We start from the raw sequence: 14,892 nt of genomic DNA on the forward strand, positions 1-14,892 counted from the left end.
ATGAAGTCTGACTCTTTGAAATTGTTAAAAAGCCTAAACTAAATCAAACGCGATGAGCCAATCTCAGTGCGCATAGCTAACCCAATACACTCGGACATTCTCTGCTTCCACGTCCATTGAAATGCATTGCGGTTAGTCAGTTTTCTTTCGTTTTTATGTGTTTTTATATGTTTTTTCGTGACATTTTAACTTTAAAATGGTCAAACGGTGTGCATGGGGTACCTGCAACTCCGATACTAGGTATCCCGAGCGGCTGGGCGACGACGGTGTCTATTTTTTACCCTTTCCAAAGACTGCGGTCAAGTGAGCCGTCAATAACATGGGAGCAGTAACCCGGTACCCTATGGATTCAATCCCAATGATGCGTCAGATCAAAGACATGGAACTTGTTACTGTTAACAGACGTTTAGCAAAGACCTCGTATATTACAAAGCGCTGCTTTAGCAGAAGAAAAATCTAGCTATGCTAATACGGAGCTTTAAGCTAGGTTTGGATTAAAAATAAGCTAGTAGCAACTACGATAGCATATTTTACAAGTCAAGTTAGATTAATAAACTGAAAGTAATAAATGAATAAACTAAAAGTAAATCACACTTCATACCCTGCAGTGCATGAACAATGCTGATCCTCTATCTTGTTTGAGATGGTGATGGCAACGAGATGGGGTTTTTCACGTTGGCACTGAGACCTGTAGGTTTTTTGCCTGAAGTAGAAGCTTCTTACCGACCTTCTCAATGATAACATCATTAATATAACCTTCCAACGCATAGTGTAGACCCTTTTGGTAACTTTGAGATGAAATGCAATCCTTCTGACTCCAAAAATCATCGATGGCCTCCTGACAAATGTCTCTTTCTGTGAAAGTTGCCATAGCGCCTGTCATCGAATGTTGATTGTTTGTCCGAGTGAGTGGAGGGGGCGTGGTTTAGCCATAGGTCAATTACTGAGGATCTGATTGGCGTCAGAATTGTAGTTTTTTGGGAAAACTGGCAGCTGCGTGTAAAACAGGAGGAAGCCCAGATCAATACTTGGTTACGAGTCGTCACACACACTCCGTACCAAATCTCAACACGTAAATATTGATGTAATATCTTAACTTCTTCCAGTTTTGGTGTTTTGAACTTGTTATGTCTCGCTCTGTTTGTGTTGAAGTCTGACACACACACACACACACATACGCAGCATGACGTTCTCCCTCTCGCGTTCCACGGAGAGGAATGGCCCTCATGTGCGTCGGATGTGGAGGGTGTTAGTGAAGATAAACACCAGGGTTTTCCAAGTAATAAGTCCCGCGCGCAGACCTCTGACTAACACACAGCTGACGTTGAAGACCAGGTGAAGGGAAGTAGAGGCTTTTAATTGGACGATAATCACGTTTATTAATATAAGTGAGACAAATCTTTGCGTGTAGAAAGCCAGTGGAGTGTCTTTGCCGCCCCGCCAGCTCAACAAGCTCCATTTTGGTTCATCGGGTTAATGAAGTGCCTTCAGATGACGTGTGTGTGTGACCACGTCTTTGGTTCATTATGAAGCCCACCCAAACTGTATAATGAGCTCTGGAGGAGCTACAGATCAAAATTCACCCACTAAAACTTTCCAGTCTTCTACTGCTAAGCTCAGGAATCAGATCTTCACTGCATCTGTGACCAATGCCACCCACAGAAAGATGCTGGGTTCAAAAGGCGAACAAAGCAGCCTGTCTTAATATACGTGGACTGAACAGTCTTAAAGGCCAACACTGAAAGATCTGACTTTATTCTCCACATCTGGAACCCATCTGCAAACTGTTGCATGCGTATATATATATGTGTGAGTGTGTGTGTCAAGGAAAAGACTCACAAAGCAGGTTGGGCGAAATATTTGGTGGATGAGATGTTTATGTACACAATACATAACATACTAACATGTATACGCACATAGTGCTCAGTGCATTCAGTTTCATGTACAGTACTTAACAGTTACAGACACCCGGCTAGGTAACATTCCTGTTTGACGTCGTTACATATCATTTGCTCATTTACAATACGTTTTGCTGTCTTTCTCACACATGCTCACACACACACACACACACACACGAGCTTGCATTTATATTAGGCACATATGCGCATAAGCAACACATGCACACGACCTCTCGAAAACCACAACAGCACGAAGCGTACATACAAAAAAATGGAAGCGAAATTCACACGACACCGACAGGAAGCAAGCCACTGTCGTAAACACTGAATGTGTTCTTGCTGAGCTCAGAAACAACAATAAACCAGCGGAGGCAATAAACATCTGTTCTCACAACACAATAGTCAAATACTGTTGTCAGTGCCGTTTTTCTCCTACCCTATTCCTCACACACGCAACTTGAGAGTGAGGTTTCCCTGATGCTCACGGGGTTTTCGCCCGTCCTCTGAAATGGCACGTTGAGAACCTTTTCTCACACTGTGCACACTTGAGGACCGAATCATGTCAATGCTATGTCCCTGCTTCTGTGTAACCCCAGTCACTTCAGTTTGAGTGTTTGTCTTTCAAGATATTTATAACCGGAGAACCCCCCCAAAAAAAAAAAACTTGAGTAGCTTATTTTCTTGCCAGACACTTTTAAGGAAGAAATGCTGTAATAGTAACAATTCCCCACAGTGTTGTGTAATTTAACCCAGTAGGAATCCACCACTTTACTTTTTGCAAGTATGCAAAAGCAATAAACAAATTGGAGGGCTTTTTCCAAGACGCTCATCTGATTTTCCAAGCTCAGATCTGACTTCCCTGTAACGTAATGTCGTATTACGTTGGTGGGTGGCTGAGCACATAACTCATGAGCTGTATAGGCAACTTCAAACTGACTCATTCACTCTACCGCAGGTTATATTTTTAGATTTTTTACTGGTGGAGTCAGATTGTGTAAAAATAACACTTCCAAGATGTTTCCTTGTAAAACTAATTAGGTTCAAATGAGTTTTTCCAAATAACATCAAGTCTAATAAAGCTGGATACAAGGTGAAGGAGTTGCAAAGAGTTCTGTCCTAAAATCTCATTTTTATAAAATAAACCATGGTACGAGTTAGCTAGCTGTACAGTTATAACATTTCGTTATTGTTAGCATATTATATGAGGGCGACTTTTACATTAAACAGCATTTCTTGCGACTTATTCTGCACAGGGATGCATGTGCACACGTGTGGGTGGCGCATGCTTTTCCACGTGGATGATCTGATTGTGATTTGAGGAAGAAAAGCTTTGAAATGAAACTATTAGACAGCCTCATCTGTAGAAGCGTGTTACTATATGGTCATTAACGATGATAAAACGTCAGATTACAACATCTGTGACTTAATAATACGAGAAGCGACAGTTTTCAAGACCCACGTGCTATATACTGCACTTGTACATGTAAATGAAATGTCAGTATAAACTTATTTTTTTTTGTTTTCTATGACCTCTCCAATGGGAATCTGGTTTGCAAGAGAAAAACACACACAGAACTGGAATTACATCCAGTAATTTACCAAAGCAGACCTACAGGTTTTAAGCAGAAAGCAAAAAGTGCTCAAAAAGAACATTAAGACTTGAAACATGCCCCGTTGCTAGACTCCACCACGAGACTAGACAAATTCAATTCAACCCTTTTTATAGGCATCTGTCCCTTTTGAATTTGACAGTGAACTTGTATCCCGTCAAAGTGTCTGTCCACGTGAGCATAATGAGCCCAGTGGACATTAGTTCTCTGTTTGTAATGTCTTGGACGTCTCGTCATTTCCCTTGTCTAGTAAAAACAGTTCAGAAAGCAGCATTTGAATCATAGGCAGCAACTCCTTCTGTTTATAGTTACTTTTGTATTTCCTGTTTGTCAGTCCCATTTCTGTATGTGTTAACAGATAAATATCTTGAGTATGTTGCATTCGGTTTCATATCAGTGCGAAACAAAACCACTTTGTCTCCACCAGATCTTTATGAAACTTTCTCTCCTATCAGCAGCCCTTTTTTCATTGAAATAACTCACTGACATTAAATACAAGCAGCACAGGAGGCCAAACGCTTAGCCTTTATATTAACAATATAAAGCTCCTCTGAAGTCAGTACGCGTTAAGTATGCATACGTTCAGCTGAAATGCTACAAGTGGATGAAAACGCCCAGACAATCGTAGGATGCGAGAAGACGGCTGCTGGAGCCACTCTGAGGTGCTTATCAGTTAGATGGCAGAAGCCATTATCTAATGGACACGCCCGAAAAACAGATAAACACCACCCAAACCGGAGAGACGTCCAGGCCTAACCTCTGGAGATCCTGTCTTGAGAACACACTTCCCCATCTTGTGTCCAATAAATATAAATATATATTTCATATCATACGTTTTCCACATTGGAAAAATTTTCAGTGTACAGGACTGTGCGAGTCAGTTCTACGTTGGCGGTGGGATTGTCTTTCGCCATCAGCGATTTACACGTGGAGCCCCTGAAGACTCCCAGGGGACGCCGGCAGACCGAGCCCCAGCAAAAGTGCAGCACGCTGGGGGAGAGAATGATGAAGACCCAGGGGTCGATGATGGAGTTGATGGAGATGAAGCGCAGGGCGACCAGGTCCTTGGGGTGGGATTCGTTACGAATCCCCGTGGAGTTGATATACACTCGGATCTGAGAGAAGAATAGAGAGAGAGGAGAGAAGTGAGTCTTCTAAGGCGTGATCCCAGACGCACACAGGGCTACAGATCCTGGTTGCAAATCCCACATTAAACCATTTGCAGCAGCAGCAGCAGCAGATGATGAATAGGACACGTTAATAGAAGCAATGAGACAGTCTGATGTAGGAGATAAACAATAGAAACTGAAACCACATTTCTGTTTAAATGCCAAGATGATCATATATATGTTTGGATTCTTGAATGTCATGTTTCTTTCATCCTCGCTGATATTTGTTATGGCAATATATCTAATCCCATTACTGAGATTCTGTTCAAAGACATTAAAGAGAAAGTGGGACATCTGAGGGAACGTGGCCTTTTTTTTTTTTTTTGTTTGTGATGGAGTCTTCCAGTTCAGGAAGATGGAGTCCATTGGATGTTGTTAAATGTTGTAGTGACTGATGGTGCAAGAGCTGCACAAGGAAAATTTACCATTTTATCTCCGTTCTAAATGAATATGCAGATTAGAGGATAAAGACAGTATACTGGGGTTTGTTTTCAGGGTCACATTCTTTTCCAACATCATGTGAATTTTAAATAAGCCATAGTTTCTCTCCGGTTATCCTCCGAATATATAATGTAGCTTTAAGAAATTACAGAAGGCCCACAGTAATAAAAAGGCATGCATCCAAGCTGTGCCTTTCTCCAAGTAGCCATTAATAGTCTATTACGTCTTTTTTGTCATATTACAACATATCCCTGCAGGTTTCGATTTGGCTAGTATAGCAAAAAATGGACTTTTTTTTTTATTTTATTGTCACCATGGAAACTCATGCATGTCATCCACTAGCTGTCCAAACCAGAAAGAATGCAGCGGTCACTTAATACCATTTGCTTTGGGAATTAGTCTAGTGATTGTGACGGTTTTAAATAAACGCAGATCGCTCCAGTCCACCGCTCATTCCTGTTCACACGGGATGTTTACGGAGCGGGAGTTCAAAAAGTTAAATCAAAAAGGATATTTGAACTACCCCTCGGGGTAATTTTGTTTGCTCGGAGACGGAGAACAGCGGCAAACGCGAGACTGAAGATGTGAGCTCTTGTGTGTATTTTGTGGTTTTATGGGAGGCTCGTATATGCAGAGGCAGAACCAAACTGCAGTTCCCATGCAGATCTCCAGCTGGTCCATTAGTTGCTTCATTATTCCCATCTTTGTGCAGCTTTTTATTTCTGTCTGCACAGTATATCCATGAAAACTTTTTATTTAACGTGACGTAAGTTAACCTCTTTCCTCTTGACGGGAAATTAATAAAGTAGAACAGCGCTTTGGACACAAAATAAACGCTAAGGAGCGCTTTGTCCCAGTGTTTCATCAGAAGTGTGCTGCATGTGGGATTTGTTTCTATGACAACAACGTAACAATTACTAGTAATAATCAGTGTTTCAGGCTTTTCCGTCTTTGTGAAATATCGGACAGAAACGACCACAACAAAGCTCCGAGTAAACAACAAGCTTTTCCTCCCATTTTCCTGATTACCGAGGGGGAAGCGTCCCACGAGTGAAGGAGCAAAAAAAATATTTTTTTAAGCAAAAGCGTTCAAAGGGGAAAAAACAGCCAGGTGAAACAGAGGCTGGCCCAAATGTTTCTGATTTAGCCAGACCTGGAGTGGAGCTTGGCTGGCGACACACAACCCTGAACCAATGTGTTGCCCTGAAGATAGTTTTCATCACTCAATTTGCTACGCCTCGCTGCAAAGGCCAGGCCAGAGCTCAGCTACTGTAGTGTCGTTTTTAGCTCATTATCTAAGGTTTCACTAAAGTCACACACGTCTGTTGCGTCATACTGTTTTACGTTAAACCAGACAGGCTTTTGTTTTTCTCAGCACGGAGGTCAAACGTGCACACTCAGTATAAACAGTGTAAACCTGGCAAGATCGGTTTAGGAATTTATTTTCTGTTGCTCTCTCTTTTTACGCTCGCTTGTCAAAACATAAGGTAGACTATTGAAAAATGAAATGCACGCTAACAGTCCTGAACTCAGAGTCCCCTTCGGTGTTTAACTTACGTCGAAGCGGTGTAAGAAAGGTGGTGGCGCAGCTGTGTGATGTAGTTTCTGGCACTGTTAAACTGAACTGAATTAAACATATAAGTGTTTATGTTGTTTAGCCGAGCACCCCTTAGCAAAAAGAAGTTTATTCAAGTGTACTACAAGTATACTTACTTTATACTAAAATTGAGGTAGTATACTTGAAGTTCATTTTATTAAGTATGCTTGAGTATAAGTATACGTATAGGAAGTATACTACAAACCATGTATTTGTAGTGTACTAGAAAGTATACTAATTTAATACTTCTTCAGACTAAATTGGAACATTTTTAAGTTTATAAAAGTATACTTTCAAGTATACTACAACTACTCTCATCTATATTACTAGTGTACTAGGTATATACTTCTAGTCCACATTTTGGTTTATAAAAGTATACTTAAAGTATACTTTTATAAGTAAACTTAAAGTATACTTTTATATACTTAAAATGTTCCAATTTAGCCGGAAGAAGTATTAAATTAGTATACTTTCTAGTACACTACAAGTTCATAGGCTGTACTCTACTTATACTCAAGTATACTTAATAAAATGAACTTCAAGTATACTACTTTTTACTAAGGGACGCTAGCTCAAACAAGCTGCAAAAATGTGTCGGCCTCCAAAATAGAAGTCTCTCGCAGTTATTATAAACTAATGCTGAACACCGTAACCTTCCTGAGGCTAAGATTCAGCGAAGGACTTTTCACTAGCGTACCTAATACGTGAGTCTACATCTGTTTTTATGTGTTGTACGTGCATATACCAACCGTAAAGACCACATTGGCCGTCATTACTTTGCCTCCTGAAAACACCAAAACGTCTCAGCGCTGAGTGTGGCTTAAAATAAACACCAGCGCTGCTCGTTGACCCTAATGCATTCTGGTATCCACACAAATAGAGTCGAGCACATTTGTTTCCAACTTGTAGCGTCCTTTAAATGTAATAAAATAGAAGGAAGGAAAAGCTCACTTTGATCAATAATTGCAAAGTCTTTGACCTTAGTAAAACAAAACAGCTTTTTAATACTGCTATTTTTATTAGTGCTCCTCGGGCCAAGAATGAACAGCAGATTTCCCTGATTAGTTCCTCCGCCGTGGAAGCAGTGAAATCGGCTTCTGCAGTTCCCGGCTGCAATGAGAAGCTATAAATTCCTCCTGGCTGATGGACACAAGGTTGGGAACCAGCGCTTTAATACAATCCAGGGAAGCTATGACTCGTTCGCAGGTTTAGAAAAGGCTTCTGCTGTTGTCTCTGGGGGATCAGAGAGGAACAATATACAGTTAAACAATTAACTGTGAAGGAAAAATGAGCCCTCAAGTAACTCGTAGAGTCAGTGTATTCCCTGACACTACTTCTGTTATTCGCTTCCCGCGCCTTCCCCTTTTCTCTGAATTTCCCACTGTCATCATCTCTTCTGCCTTTCACTGTAACCCCCTTTCTTCTGAACTCAATCATGAGACTTTACTGAGATGGTAACGGCTTCTGCAAAGTTGACGCCTCAGCATCATTAGGCCAATTTCCTGTTGCACACAACCCAGTAGCTGAATTTTTTTTTTCGGTGACGGCTGTTTTGTTTTCTTCACAACTGCGTATCGCAGTTAAGAGCACTGCTTAAGGGCACATCAGCAGCGTGAGAAAGCTGGTAAATGCTCACTTTCTCAGATTTTCTCAACCACAGCTGGATAATGACACTTTCAGGAAACGATGCGACAACAAAATCTGCGTATTTCAGAATATTAATGTCGTAAAAACTCAAATCAAGCAGCTTTAACTGCAGAATAGCTCTTCCCTCATCCCAGCGTCCGTTTAAACAGCATGAGATAATTACGCTGATCACTGACAGGCGTCTCTACGTGCGAGACGCAAAAACAGCGCTCGTGTGTGTGTGCGTGTGGAGGCAGATTTTTTTTTTTGTTTAGCGAGGGTGAGCCGTGATATCCGACTCACACCGGGAGTCCACTTTCCTCTCCGGGCACCGACAGGAAGCGTAATAAAAGTGTTAATGCGAACAGTCTGTGAGGGCTTGCTGCTCGGAGACAAACACTGTCGTCTGTTTGAGTTTCATTTTCAGGAGCGACGTGCAAAACCGACACAGTGTGCGCTGAGCAAACTGTTTGAGGTTTAATTTCTCTCTCTCTTCTGTTATTGTGCTGTCCTGGGTTCAAACGCTGTGACCTTTATTTCTATATAGGAAGACTGAGGCTGAAAATACATTTCAAATTCCATTACTGTATATTTTCCAGTCTTCCTCTGTCTCTATTAAAGGGTTCTCACTTTTCCTCCCGGTGCAGGAGGTTACTGTCTGGCCTTTTCAATTTTTAATGCAATCAGAGATAACCGGAGGCGCGTCACACATAAATGCATCCAGCCCCCATATTGGCAGATGAATGTAATATGAGTCTGCTCTGTGTGTGTGTGTGTGTGTCTGTGGGTGTGTGTGTGTGTGTGCTATACTCTGACCTCAGACTGTGGTATCACGTATCAGCCTTCGTAATCTAAATATTAAAAAAAAAACACGCTTATGTCTTTAATTAAACCCCACACTCCACAACTAATGCCGCTACGCCTCTCAAGCTAACCACTCCACCGCTGCAGTTAGCGATGAAAACCAACAGGAAACTTCTCATCTGTACATTCTGGGAACCTTTGTGTGGGAAACCAGAACTATCTGCTAATAGTCACGTAAATAAAGGAGCAAAGTCAAGTATCGTTGAAACGGGGCCCAGCTGAAAATTGACGAAGTGAAACATCTATCAGCGGAGATTGTGTCCTACTTGAGTTAGGTGTGTCTTAAAAATAACGGACCAGATCCCTCTCTGCATAATTACTTTTTGTGTGCTTGAAGTGAAATATGGTAAAAGGTTTTCTACATCTTCCTGCAGGGCAGAAGGAGGGAAATGTCTTCCAGATAAGTTAATGTGGCCATTCTTTGGAGATATGAGGACAGGAGAGGACTGTGACAGCCACAAGCACCGACCGGTAAGTGATAGACAAGTACGTATGACGCGTGGCTTTCAGTATTCGAAGACTTCATGATGTACGGCTGCTCTGGTGAAAGGTCTGGTGACTCTTTCTGGACGTCTGATGATGGAAGAGACAAAAAAAATACAAAAAATACAAATGCACTGACTTGAAAACGGAGAAAATAATAAATGAAAGTCAAAAATCCAGGGTGATTCTGCACATACACAAGTCCTTAAGCGCACATTAGTCTCGTTAGTTTCGCTTCCTCTCTCCTGCTGCCTCCTTTCTGTCTGTCCTCGTCTCACCCCACTGTACACAAGTCATCTGTTTTACTCAGCCTCCTGATGAGGCAGTGAAGAAAGCTGACCCCAGTGTCCTTTACCCACCCACAGTCGTCAACACCTGGTACACAGTGTACCAGTGTAGAGGCAGCATAGAGGACAGTTCAATACAGCGTCACTATGAAATAGACGGGATGCAAGTTGAATATAAAGTGGACAATATGAAATCATGTGAGTAAATGTTTGTCTTCTAACCCCGACATTCAAAAAGATCGGATCCAACTTCTTAGACATGAAGGATTATGCGGGGCTTAGTTACCTGTAAACAATTACAGTCCACGTCAAATGGAGGAATCTGGTAACAACTATGCCCTTAACGTTAATCTCTCGAAATGTTGCTGTGATTCTAATCAGTGTTGTTAAACCAATAAAAGGCGTACACATGATGGAGAAATGTTCTCAACTGTTAAGCGACTTGATTTAAACGGTCGTAAAGCTGTGAGACTGTGTTGAAATCTCTGTCTGTGAGAACACGGCTCATAAAACTGTTTCTGTCTTCACGCTGTGCGCGCGCGTTGCCGCGGACGCAAGCATGATGCAGGGATTTGGCCACCGCTGCAGAGATGAAGGTTATGCATTTGAAGCCACAGCTGAGAGGCAGCAGTGCACAAGATGGCACTTTGGCCCATTACTGCCGTCTGCAGTAAAGTGCACAGCGTCATATTCTGCTGGGAAACTTATTGATTTCCCATCTGAAATCCAAAGTGACACTAAAAGAACCGATGTGGTTACCAACAGATTGCCCAGGAGCCTTACTGAGACAGGATAATGTCTAAACGCTGGGGGGGCTGAGTCATCTGCGGATTGGAATTTACACTTTCATCCATTCATGCACCCGCAGTCACTGCTTCCAAAAACTTTCCCTCTTGTAGTGGATATTTATCACATTCAGCGTTTAGTGTGTATCTAGCAAGCAAAGCCATCAGGCCATAAGCAGCCACAACGTCTCTCCAAGTTACTGTTTCTGGTCGCTGTCACCTCATGCATCTCCAGTGAATAACTCATCAGTGCTCAGCTCTGTTGTTAAATGTCATCGCAGTCCATCATTTGTACAACTAACAGGCCTCCTCCAAGTCGTCATCCGTCACAGATGTTTTTTTTTTTGTGTGTGTGTGTGTGTTGTTATTCATGACTTCACTCTACGAGCCAGATATCCTCATCTTCTAATTACAGACTCCACAGATTGTTTCCTGATGGCATTACTGATAAAATCCTGGATTCTCCAAAGGTATTACAGTTGCGTTGTACACTGTATGTAGCTGCTGCATGGTTTTCCTTTGACATATCTCTCGTATTCTGAATTGCCACTCACTCTGATCATTAATCCTAATTCAGCTCACCTCAAGGTCACAAAGTGATTACACTTAAATAAATAACACAGCTTTAAAAGTCAAGTCCTGAATACTTTTACAAATCACGCAACCAGACAGCCATTAAACTATATTTAAACATCTACTCTTTCTACCTGTGGCATCAAAATAGGCCGCTGAATCAGAGTAGCGCCGAGAAACTGTTTCCTGTCTACACCTTGGCATCAGACCAGCCCATAGTCTATTGTATTATTTATGAATAGTTGCTTTTTTTTTTTTTTATTCTTTTTGCCACAACTCTGCTCGAACACAATCTCTTTAAAACAGGGTGACGTTTTGACAAATGTCTGGTGAGACTGCCATGGATTAGGTTTAAAGCCGCACCGCAGTTTTATCTTTCCATCATCAGATAAACTCACAAACCAGACGCGCTGTAGCTCACGGTTTTTTATATCAGTTTGTTTTCATGTACTGTAAAAAGATATGCATAGTCTGCATCTAGATCTTTTTCTGCTGTTGTTCAAAGATATTTTTAGAGCAAAATAGCGGACCAATGTGGTGTTGATACAGATGTTAGAGGAAAATAATGTGTTGGTTGTGTGATTAGTCAAGTGAAAATGAATCAGCGACTTGTTTGAGCTAAAACTGTCAAACAAGGTGGAACTCATGACATTTCCAGTGTGCAGCCTGCCTCTGTTTCTGCAAACAGAACATCCTTCAGTTTTAGACTGTTTTTAATCTGTCAGTTAATTGTTTAACACATAAAATATGCTTAAATAAACCAAAAGACATCCAGTAGTATGTCATTGCTTGTTTTTACTGACACCTGTAGAATAAAAAAAGTAGAAAACAGGCACAAAAGGCTAATTTTCCAAGTGCCAAACTGCAGAACAATAAAGTATGCACGCGTGTATTATCTGCTGTCGTCTTACCACCAGAGGCATTGTGCAGATGATGAAGATGATGGTCATGAAGACGAGCAGGATCAGGTGCTCCACCTCCTCGGCCATAGACACCGCCCTGCGCTCGCTGCTGGACCTCGAGTTCATCATCACGGAGCCGTTCCTCTTCCGGCGCTGGTACATCTTGAGCAAATGGTACACCACGAAACAGTTGCACGTCACTATAGACAGCACCAGCACCAGCATAACGGTGGCGTACAAGTTGGCATAGATCCGGTCCTCTAGATGAAGTGGGTTCATGTCAATGAAGCACCATGTGCCGGGACAGTACTGTACATATTTGCCAAACCCCGCAAAAGGGAGCAGACAGAATAATGCACATGAGAAAAACATCAGAGGGATAGTGATGTAAGCGCATTTCTTGGTGACGTGTCGGCTGTACAGGTAAGGGTACCCGATGGCCAAGCATCTCTCTAAAGCTGTCATGAAGAGGAGCAACATGGTGGCCAGACTGAAGAAGGTCATGCTGATACCAAAGTAATGACACACGCTTTTATTTTGAGACATCCCAATCATGGTGCTGTTCCACGCGTAAGACACCTGCACTAGCGGGCTGACCAGGCAGGTCCCAGCCAGGTCCGTGATCACCAGTGATATGATGAGGACGTGAAACAGGCCTTGCCGCCGAGGGCCCCCGGCCCTATTGTTCCTGCGTCTGCGGATTTCTAGGATCACCAGAGCAGCCACGTTGCCTAAGATGCCGGCAGCAAACATGATGGCGCTGATCAGTGGGCTCTGAGAGGGGTCGATGTATTCCTTGAAGTGACACGTGTCGTTTTCTGTATTCGTCATGGCTGAAAATTGTCTTTCTTTAGTCGCAAAATGTAAAAATCTCCGATTTCAAAAAAAGGGTCAAAAGTGCATCTTTAAATAGTTGTCTGCAGCCATTGCATTGAACCTGAAAGGAGAAAAAATACCTGTGAGATTTAGAGCTGCAAGGATTCGTCTGTTAAAACTTTTTTACTGTTCTCCACATTTCATGGACAAAATGATTCCCTCACAGGCTCAAGAAGCAGTGTCATCTGGTGAAGGATGTTTACAAGTCTCGGTTGTTTCAGACTGTTTTGATTCAATGTCAACAATGCTGTCAACCCACACCGCTCTAATTTGATGTTTATTCATCATAAAGGGGGAGAGCTTTTTTCCTCCTCCCAGACAGGAACATTTTAGCCTATTCAGAAAAAAATTCCAGTGCTTGAACTTTTGCTTAGTGCAAATTTTGGAGTTGTGAAACCCAAAGTGGTTCCTCTTCTGTCTCAGCGGTTGACAGATATCAGGTGAAAGGCTGAATCTAAAAAAAAATGCTGGTTAGTCTGTCCAACTCTGTGCAGCTGTTGCCTTACTCAGAGAAACAAATCCCACTGTGCATGTATTCTGTCAAACCTAAGCCTAATGTTACGCATCTGTTCCTCTTGCATGGCTTTGTGTTAGTGCGTGTGCCCCCGCATTCGCTGCATGTGTAACGACCACATAATAACTGACTCACTTTCTCTGTCCACTCCAGCGATGCCTGCTGAATTTCAGCGCTTCAGATGTCCCTGAAACCGTGAGAAAAGACAAAGCCGATGAATTAGTCAGCTGTGTCCCCCAAAGCACAGTTTACAGCTCTAGCAGATGTGTCCAGCTGTTGGTCTGCGGACGTCTGGTAAGTGTGATGGAAGTTGGATGGCCAAGACAGCATTTTAAAATCTTAAATTAATTATTTCTTTAATCTAATTTAGTAAATAAAGGTTGATACATATTGTTTTTTGATTCATTTACACAGTGCGATTCCACAGTGTGTTCAATAGCGCTGATTTATGAGAGACAAGCCATGCAACACGTTTTAAAGTTGGAATTTAATTAAGAAAAGATGTTTCTTTTTTTGCCGAATTAAACTCCCGAGTCCAGACTTCCAAACGATCTTCAATTATTCTCTGACAAAAGGACCGTTTTCAGTTTATCAGTAGAAATTAAAATATGGTAAAGTTTCTCAACGCAGTTTTGCCTTTCACCAGGGAAAACAGCGCGAGTCAACAAAACCGTATCCTGCGCGTGGGGCTCAGAGCGGCTGAAACGCATCCAAATAATAAAGTTCTCACCTGCTTTACAAGTTGCTCCTCGTACTGTTTATGTCCGTATTTTTCTTTTCAGATAGAAAAAAAATAAAAATTAAATCCCAGTTTATGGTTTTGTTTCACTGAAAGCGTCGCTCCCGTCTGAAGGTGAACGCGTTGTGAGGGCGAGGCGCGCGGCACTGATGAGACTGACATGAATGGAGCCGGGGTACAGGGAACGATGCGGTGACGCCACTGGTATGGCCACGCCCACTGTACAAGCAGCAGCTAGTTAGCCACAAGCCTCGCCTTCACTTCTAAGAACCAGCGCTCAGGAAAGCTGGTGAACACCCCGTGGCGACAACCAGCTTAGTGTTTGAAGACAAATATAAGAACCAGGATGAAGATATTAATATCACTTAGTAAATGTTTAATTTGGAAAACAAAACCCATATCCTTTTGGCTGTGTGTGCTTCAAAATTAATTTATTTTAGAAAATTAAAATGTGTGATTGCAATAGAAAGTGCTGCAACTAATAATTTTCAGGTTATCTGCAATTAATGTGTAAATTATTCTTCATGA

General features: G+C 42.0%; 1 protein-coding gene across 1 annotated transcript; it reads right to left on the reverse strand.

Moving 5' to 3' along the window:
- Positions 1–1,821: 1,821 nt before the first annotated feature.
- Positions 1,822–14,521, reverse strand: ptger2a (prostaglandin E receptor 2a (subtype EP2)). The gene is made up of 4 exons (XM_084574575.1): positions 14,356–14,521; positions 13,761–13,812; positions 12,245–13,172; positions 1,822–4,623 (listed from the first exon to the last, which is right to left on the reverse strand). The coding sequence occupies exons 3-4, from the start codon at positions 13,064–13,066 to the stop codon at positions 4,336–4,338; spliced, it is 1,110 nt and encodes a 369-aa protein (XP_084430701.1). The 5' UTR covers positions 13,067–13,172; positions 13,761–13,812; positions 14,356–14,521; the 3' UTR covers positions 1,822–4,335.
- Positions 14,522–14,892: the final 371 nt, after the last annotated feature.

Source organism: Chelon labrosus (genome assembly GCF_963514085.1).
Source record: "Chelon labrosus genome assembly, chromosome: 24".
Taxonomy (NCBI): Eukaryota; Metazoa; Chordata; class Actinopteri; order Mugiliformes; family Mugilidae; genus Chelon; species Chelon labrosus.